Source organism: Anarrhichthys ocellatus, unplaced genomic scaffold (assembly GCF_004355925.1).
Source record: "Anarrhichthys ocellatus isolate YVR2014 unplaced genomic scaffold, GSC_Weel_1.0 scaffold1954, whole genome shotgun sequence".
In the NCBI taxonomy this organism is placed as follows: domain Eukaryota; kingdom Metazoa; phylum Chordata; class Actinopteri; order Perciformes; family Anarhichadidae; genus Anarrhichthys; species Anarrhichthys ocellatus.
The window spans coordinates 1-9177 of NW_022281928.1; the positions used below are offsets into that span (position 1 = coordinate 1).

The window sequence follows — 9177 nt, forward strand, 5'->3', positions numbered from 1 at the left end:
GTTAACGATCAAACTTTATCTACACTCTGACGGTTAACGATCAAACTGTAAACCGTTGGATCACACGTTCGTTTCATCACTATTGATCAAGAATTGTCCATCTGTCTCCCATGAAAATGTGAAACATCGTCGTGATGCATCTAACGCACATCTTGTCTCGACCCTCAGCTCTATGCTACAGGATACGGAGCTGGGGGCAGACTGGGGATCGGAGGCACGGAGTCCGTGTCCACGCCGACTCTGCTGGAGTCCATCCAACACGTGTTCATCAGGAAAGTGGCCGTGAACTCCGGAGGGAAGCACTGCCTGGCGCTGTCCTCTGAGGGGGAAGTCTACTCGTGGGGGGAGGCAGAGGACGGAAAGCTGGGTCACGGGAACCGCAGGTCCGGATCAGATGAAACCCTTTCACACAACACACACACACACAATGTCAACATGACGCCATTAGTTGGGTTTCCATTCACCAGTTTTTATGCACATACTGAAGTGTTGCATTAGAAAAGCTGTGTGCAAAAGGAAAAACTCCTCACTTGTCTTTGTTGAGAAAGAGTTAATGAGTGAAATCGATCATGGAAACACTTTGCAGAATACATTCTGAAGTAGAGAACTTTTAACTGATCAGCTGTTTCTGCTCTCGTCGTCTTCCTGTAGACGTATTTATATTGTCTTCTTCTTCCTGGAGAAGTATTTATATTGTCTTCTTCTTCCTGGAGAAGTATTTATATTGTCTTCTTCTTCCTGGAGAAGTATTTATATTGTCTTCTTCTTCCTGGAGAAGTATTTATATTGTCTTCTTCTTCCTGGAGATGTATTTATATTGTCTTCTTCTTCCTGGAGATGTATTTATAGTGTCTTCTTCTTCCTGGAGAAGTATTTATATTGTCTTCTTCTCCAGACAACTTGAAACATGTCCAACACAAGCTCACAAGGCGACTGTGGCTCACTGGGTTAAGAGGGTTGTCTGGGTCAACGAAGGTCAACGGTTCAATCCTCGACTGGGACATGTCACGTGTCGTAGTGTCCCTGAGCAAAACACTGAGCGCTCGGGCGCCTGTCATTGGCAGCCCACTGCTCCCTATATACAGGGATGGGTCAAATGCAGAGACAAATTTCCCCCTTAAAGGGATCAATATAGTATAATAAATAAAAAAAATAATAAATAAACTTGATTCAACACTTGATGAACACTGGTTCACAACCTCGACTTCTTCTTCTACTCTGTCGTGAAATATAGAAACCAGCAGAGTTTATTCACTCTAAACCAGTTGATGAAACACGCCTCATTTCAAAAAGTTCACTCATAATTTGCTTGAGAGTTGAATTGGAAAACACGACTAGTGTGAAGACTTGTTTTTATTCTCTAAATCCACAATCCCATTCATTTCTTCATCGAAACGTTTTATTTCAGCACCGACTGCTCTGCTGTGGTTTAACACGTCTTTGGTCAAATTCTTCTCTTTTAAGAAGAAGCTACATGATGTTGAGTGTGATGAAAACTAATAATGTACCACAAGAAGGGAACATGGTCAGATTTAAATCAATTATTTAAAATGTAATAACTTATTTCACCTTTTCATTAGTCGGCAGAAAGACGACTTTCCTTAAATAAAGCCAGCCGATCTCTTTGTTTATGAGTCCTGTGAATGCGTCGCGTCGCTGAAGACGCCTCTAGTTTCTATGCTCACGACTCTTTCTTGTCTTCAGCCCCTGCGACCGTCCTCGTGTCATCGAGTCCCTGAGGGGGGTGGAGGTGGTGGACATCGCGGCCGGAGGGGCTCACAGCGCCTGCATCGCGGCCAGCGGAGAGCTCTTCACCTGGGGGAAGGGTCGCTACGGACGGCTGGGACACGGAGACAGCGAGGACCAGCTCAAACCCAAACTGGTGAGAGACCGCTTCCTGTCACTCGACTCTCGGCTGAATTCATGTTCTATAGAACGCTAACGATCGTCAGTAAAACTTCATTTACACTGTGATGGTTAACGTTAAACTGTTGGTCTGAGGTTCACATGCGTGTAGAACTGTGAGGAGGATCAGTCTGGATTAGAGATCCACAACGGTCCACGACACCACTAGTCATGAATGTCTGTCACTGTTTCCTCAGACAGTCACTGATGTTTGTGTGCTTCCTCCAGGTGGATGCTCTGCAGGGTCACCGGGTCATCGACGTAGCCTGCGGAAGCGGAGACGCCCAGACGCTGTGTCTCACGGACGATGACATGGTCTGGTCCTGGGGGGACGGGGACTACGGCAAACTGGGCCGAGGAGGAAGTGATGGCTGCAAAATCCCCATGAAGGTCAGTGAGCTGTGTTCACTGGAGGCTCTCAGGAGCTTCACTGTGTACCTCATGTCTTCTGTAATGAGACCAGCTAGTAGGTTAGCTTAGCATAAGTACTTGAAACAGGGGGAAGTGGCTAGCCTAGAATTTAAAAAGAACACGTTTTAAATGGATGATCCCATCGCATGTTGAAACACATAATAATATAATGTACTTTAGTTATAAAGCACTTTCATATCAGAGATGCAGATCAAAGTGTTTAAGATAAAATGTGACACATTAAAACAAGAGACAATAAAAAGATGTTAGATGGTAAAATAAAGCCATTAAGAATAATACAAATATAAATAAGATTGATCTAAATTATTAGCCAGATTAAATAAATAGGTCTTCAGCTGTCGTTAACGCTCTTCATGGCGTATTCTATCATTGTGAAGCACAGTTTAAAAATGGCTGCATTGGCTGTTTTCTTTTTGTGTATTTAAAAACCATCAGCAGAAGATCTGTGACGTAGGCCGCTCCCAAAACCTGTAAAAGAACCTCAACATCCAATACAAGATACTGGGAGATGGATTATACCCTCGTTTTGGTTCTAAGGCACAGTTCTTAATAATAATAATATATAATATGTTGTGACGGTTTCATTAGACCAGTTAAAAGAGCTCCGCTATGACGACTGATGAACTGGTTCCTTGTGTTTCAGATCGACTCTCTCACGGGCCTCGGCGTGGTCAAAGTGGAGTGCGGCTCTCAGTTTTCTGTGGCTCTCACCAAGTCTGGAGCCGTGTACACGTGGTACGTACAGCGCGTCCGTCACCGTTGTTTTTGTTGTTGTCGGCTCAGCGGAGCTTAACGCAGCGTGTGGTTCCTCAGGGGGAAAGGAGACTATCACCGGCTCGGCCACGGCTCCGACGACCACGTTAGACGACCGCGACAGGTTCAGGGGCTGCAGGGGAAGAAGGTCATCGCCATCGCCACGGGGTCACTGCACTGTGTGTGCTGCACAGAGGACGGTAGGAGACATCTTACTGTGTGTGTGTGTGTGTGTGTGTGTGTGATCAGTTTATTCTAAAGTTGTTTACATGAACTTAATATTCCCTTTTTTGCTCTTATTCCTAAAAAGGACAATATATCCTAATAATCTGTTTAGATGGCAAATGAAGATGAATTTATGGGCGGCACGGTGGTGTGGTGGCTACAAGCATGAGGGGCCCGGGTTCGATTCCCGGGATAGACGGGCCCTCTGCGTGGAGTTTGCATGTTCTCTCCGGGTTCTGCAGCTCAGGTTAACTGAGGACTCTAAATTGCCCGTAGCTGTGACTGGTTTTCTCTACATGTCAGCCCTGTGATAGTCCGGCTACCGGACCAGGTGAACCCTGCCTTCACTCTATGTCAGCTGGGATCTATTTAAATAGAAGAATAGAGAGTGTGTCTCGAACATTGTTGGTGGATACATCAACAATACGACCTACAGCTCCGCCCTCTTTTATACCAACATATCACACGTCTTCATCAGAAAACGAGGCCTGATTCTGAATATTCCACACGTTTCCATATCAAATTCAGAATACTGTCATATTGAGAGGAATGTCATGGTGCTGAGTGGAGGCCCTGTGCTTGTGTTTGGGCTGCAGGAGAAGTGTACACATGGGGGGACAACGACGAGGGCCAGCTGGGAGACGGGACCACCAACGCCATCCAGAGGCCCCGGCTGGTGGCCGCGCTGCAGGGCAAGAAGATCAACAGGGTGGCCTGTGGCTCCGCTCACACCCTCTCCTGGTCCACCAGCAAGCCCACCAACGCCGGGAAGCTGCCCGCTCAGGTGATCACGTCTCCGCCCACGTGCTTCCAGTAGATGGCGCTAAAGCGTCGCTTTGAACTAAATGTCTGACTGTCTGAGTTGGTGTGTTCAAGGTCCCCATGGAGTACAACCACCTGCAGGAGATCCCCATCATGGCCCTGAGGAACAGGCTGCTGCTGCTGCATCACATCTCCGAGCTCTTCTGCCCGTGCATCCCCATGTTCGACCTGGAGGGTCGGCTGGGCCAGACGGGCCACGGACCCCCGGTGGGCTTCGACACGCTCAGAGGCATCCTCATCTCTCAGGGCAAGGTGAGACAGCACGAACCGCCAGACCCAGAAACACATTAACGCCACTAGAAACATGGAGTTCATGTCTCTTTCAGGCTCACGGAGTCAAATGTGTAAGTCTGTTTTGATTTCATAGACGCGTGTCAGAGACCAGCAAGTTTAACTACGTGTTGGTAAAAGTGAGCAAGTTTAGAATATCTTTTTCAGAAGACTTTCAACCGATCATTCCGTCCAATACACACCCATTTTAAATCTGAGACGGTCCCTTTATTTTCCTGAAGATTTTGGGAAAACCGTGCCCGCTATCAAAATTCCCATTTGGCCCAAAGTCCAGAGTCTCGTGAACCTTTTAAACTAAATAATTGTTCTACGTTAAAGTGACCCATCAGTACGGGCTCAACAGTGAGCGTGTTTGAGCTCTCTTCACACCCGTGTGTGGACGTTTTTGTGATTTTAATGAAATGTCTGGACGAATCTCTTGGAAGTCACAGCACAACGTTCTCCATCATTCCACACGTCGTGATGTCGGTTGTGCTCGTGTGTTGGCAGAAGAAGAGAAGAAGAATAAATGTTATCTGTGTGTGAACAGGAAGCAGCGTTCAGGAAGGTGGTTCAAGCCACGATGGTGCGAGACAGACAGCATGGACCGGTGGTGGAGCTCAACAGGATACAGGTAGGAAATACATGAGTCCTCCTGCTCCTCCTCCTCCTCCTCCTCCTCACTGTGAGTGTAACATGTGATGTCTTTCATAAGAGGATTTTTATGTGGTGTGTGTGTGTGTGTATATGTCTGTAGAGGTTCCTGGACTTGTAGACTTGACTCCACATCGTCTCGGTTCAAGACTCTGACCCCCCCCCCTCCCGTCTATGTAGCAGGAAGTTATTAAACGCAGAAACAAATCAAAACTGTCATTTCTTCTTTTTCTTCTCTTCTCCTCCTTCTTCTTCTTCCTCTTCTTCACCCCTCAGGTGAAGCGATCTCGTAGTAAAGGAGGTCTGGCCGGTCCGGATGGGACCAAGTCCGTGTTTGGTCAGATGTGTTCTAAGATGAGCTCGTTCAGCCCCGACAGTCTGCTGCTGCCTCACCGCGTCTGGAAGGTCAAGTTTGTAGGTTGGTGTTCAGACATCACGTCTCGGACGTCTTGAGACGACTCCTCATCCTTTAGCAGTGAGCTTCCCGTCACTCGGCATGTTTTTAAGCACAACTTTTCTTTTTCCATCTCAGGGGAGTCTGTGGACGACTGCGGCGGAGGCTACAGCGAGTCCATCGCCGAAATGTGCGAGGAGCTTCAGAACGCGTTGACGCCGCTGCTCATCGTCACGCCCAACGGCCGTGACGAGTCGGGCGCCAACCGGGACTGTTTCCTGCTCAACCCGGCGGCCAAGTCCGCCCTCCACATGAGCATGTTCCGCTTCCTAGGTGATCCTAGTAAACCCTAAATAAACATGCATGCTTGTTTTACACACCTGGACTGCTGAGCTTGGTTTATTACAGACATCTCTGCTCTGACAGTCTTGTGATTGTTCTGGTCTTTGAATCTGTGGCTCTGCTGCGTCTGCAGGAGTTCTGCTGGGCATCGCCATCCGGACCGGGAGCCCCCTGAGTCTGAATCTGGCCGAGCCGGTGTGGAAACAGCTGGCCGGCATGAACCTGACCATCGCCGACCTCAGTGAGGTACGTACACCACGATGAGCTCCACACTGGTGGTGTAACTGTGCATCACGGTTCATCACGCATGTACGTACAGACATTAGTTATCAAGAGAAGATCACAGAGAACAGCCTCAATGTGTCGTTTGGTTAAAGAGTTCAGAGATAGTTTTGGTGAGTTTTTAATGTATTTGGTGTCGTTTAAAGTTATGTAATCAAAGCCGTTCTTCACCAACGGGATGAGAAAATATCAAACTGTGGTGTGAATTATTCACGTGTTCCTGTTCCGTTGTAGGCAGAGAATCTCTAAAAGAGTTAACGTCAACTACACAGTACATGAAACGGTACACAAGTTTGATGCTAACTGTTACGGCTAACGTTGCGGCTAACGTTGCGGCTGCCAACACATAACGTTAGTGAGCTACATCACCAGCTCCAGCCACGCATCGTCCTTTATTTGGTCGCTGTGTGTATCTCACGTTACCAGGCTTTGAGAAAGGAACTCCCTGTTCTCAGACATTCTGTTGGAACAAAGGATTTAATTGGTCAATCAGGAATTTCTGCAGGCGGAAATCCGCTGAAACTGAGGCCCGTACGAATGTTCTGCAGGAATGTGAAAGCATTCATAGGACAAATGATGAAACGTCAACGCCAGCTCGGCTCAACTCCTGAGTCTCTGTGGGATCAAATCGACATGATCCATCAGGGAATTAAGCAAACTAAGGTCCCTTAACTTCCAGCTACAGTGAGGAACTTCCTCTCTTCATGCTGGACACCATAACTGCCTCATGATCTGCATTAGAACCTGCAGAGAGAACACATTCCTTTACATTCCTGCTCAGATTAAACCTTAAGCTCCTCTGTGAGAAACTCATTCCTGCAAATCCTCGTTCACTCCAAGCCAAAGAAGTCCTGATCCACAATCTGAGCTTTTGTTGTGAGTCCACTCCTGTTCCCTCACGCTGAGATCATGAGCTCCTGAACCGTCGCTGAGAGAGAACTGGAGAGGCTTCACACAGCTGCTCTTGTCTTGTTTTATGCCCTTGAGATATTATAAATGTTAGAGACGAGGAGCTCACGGGAGCTGTGACGCCAGCACGAGGGCTCCAACACGCACAAAGAGAGAGGAATGTTTCCACCAGGTGATGCTCTGGGTCATCAGGACACATTAAAGAGACAGAGGGTCACATCCAGAGGAGTCAATGGCAGACACGCAATATACTATTCTATAAGTACTATGTTTTAATCAGTGTAGAATCACCTGAAACTAAGAATCTGTGTTTTATTTACACAACTACACACACACACACACACACACAAGCTAACGTTAGCTTGACACAAACTATGAACTGTATGCTACTTAACACTAAATATAGTAATAGCACAACACCCGATATCTTAAGATCAGCACGTTATAAAGTTATTAATATCCAGTGAGATATTATCGGCCGTCGCCATCTTGGTTTTTTTGCAACCAGTGAACAGGAAGTGACCATATTAGGACTGAGGAGGAGTGACGTAGAGACGCCGTATACGTCTCTGGTAGAGACCTGTCAATCACTGTGTAGCCCCGCCCTAAAGCATCCCCTGCTTTATGGTCTGTGTGACTCTAAATGGACCATAATGTACTAAATGAACATCATGCTGTATTGAAGAAGACTTGAAACTAGAGATTGAGACCATAAACTCATGTTTACAATGTTTACTGAGGTAATAAATCAAGAGAGAAGTAGAGTCATTTTCTCATAGACATCTATGTCACTAAATCTCACACTGCTCCTGTTTTAACGTTCTTCTCTGTAACGTCTCAGGTCGATAAGGATTTCATTCCCGGCTTGATGTACATCCGGGACAACGAGGCCACAGCGGAGGAGTTTGAGGCCATGACGCTTCCCTTCACGGTGCCCAACGCCAGCGGACAAGACATCCAGCTGAGCTCCAAGTACTCACACATCACCCTGGAGAACCGCGCAGAATACGTCCGCCTGGCTATTAACTACAGGTGAGAGAATCAGCCGAGTCAGCAGAACGTACTCTCTCTCTGGTTGTGTTTTAATGTCCTGTCTCCCCCCCCCAGGCTCCATGAGTTTGACGAGCAGGTGTCGGCGGTCAGAGAGGGGATGGCTCGAGTAGTTCCCGTCCCTCTGTTGTCTCTGTTCACCGGATACGAACTGGAGACGATGGTCAGTGAGAGCTGATTGTTACCTGTCGTTGTCTCTGTGTCCTCCGGCTGTGTCCTGGTTTAGTAAGTCCCCCGCCCTCTGTCCTCAGGTGTGTGGAAGCCCAGACATCCCGCTCCACCTGCTGAAGTCCGTGGCCACGTATAAAGGGGTGGAGCCCACGTCGTCGCTCATCCAGTGGTTCTGGGAGGTGATGGAGTCCTTCTCCAACACGGAGCGGTCTCTCTTCCTGAGGTTCGTCTGGGGGCGCACGCGTCTGCCGCGCACCATCGCCGACTTCCGGGGGCGGGACTTTGTTGTGCAGGTATGAAGTGCAAGTATGAAGGTAGAAACCACTGCATTCAGTTCCTTCAAATGTCCTCATAGACTTCGATACAACCAGAGGAGTCGCCCCCTGGTGGTCAGTAGAGAGAATGCAGCTTTACATGAAGCTTTGACTTCACTTTAAAGAACCGGAGGGTGTAGCTGTTCAAATTCACCAAAGTCTCACATTAACACATGTTGGAGGCTCCTGTGCTGGAAAACCTAAAGCTGGATTTATAGCCATCGTAAAGGGTTAACAGGGGTCCTTTAGTCTGGTCTGCATGGAGCCTCCGTACGGAGTAGCCCCTTAAACACAGCAGTATAAAAGCAGCCTATGGAGACCTCAGAGCGCCGTCTTCTCTGTCCCCCTTGCAGGTGCTGGATAAGTACAACCCTCCCGACCACTTCCTGCCCGAGTCCTACACCTGCTTCTTCCTGCTCAAGCTGCCCAGGTACTCGTGCAAACAGGTGCTGGAGGAGAAGCTCAAATACGCCATCCACTTCTGCAAGTCCATCGACACCGACGACTACGCCCGCATCGCGCTGTCCGGTGAGCCGGCCGCCGACGACAGCAGCGAGGACTCGGACAACGAGGACGCCGACTCCTTCGCCTCAGACTCCACCCAGGACTACCTGACGGGACACTGAGGAGGAGGTCTACCTGACGGGACACTGA

General features: G+C 48.2%; 1 protein-coding gene across 2 annotated transcripts; it reads left to right on the plus strand.

Moving 5' to 3' along the window:
• The first annotated feature begins 6 nt into the window (after nt 1–6).
• On the plus strand, nt 7–9171 carry LOC116378008 (E3 ubiquitin-protein ligase HERC2-like). Of its 2 annotated transcripts, XM_031839803.1 has the most exons (15): nt 7–383; nt 1705–1882; nt 2134–2295; nt 2981–3072; nt 3151–3290; nt 3912–4099; nt 4192–4389; nt 4958–5041; nt 5338–5479; nt 5594–5788; nt 5931–6043; nt 7830–8020; nt 8096–8201; nt 8290–8502; nt 8877–9171. In XM_031839803.1, exons 3-15 carry the CDS (start codon nt 2218–2220, stop codon nt 9147–9149), a joined length of 2013 nt encoding a protein of 670 aa, XP_031695663.1. In that variant the 5' UTR covers nt 7–383; nt 1705–1882; nt 2134–2217; the 3' UTR covers nt 9150–9171. The 2 variants fall into 2 exon arrangements, with proteins under 2 accessions (XP_031695663.1, XP_031695664.1); XM_031839804.1 differs by lacking the exon at nt 7–383 and having other exon boundaries at nt 1111–1882.
• Nucleotides 9172–9177: the final 6 nt, after the last annotated feature.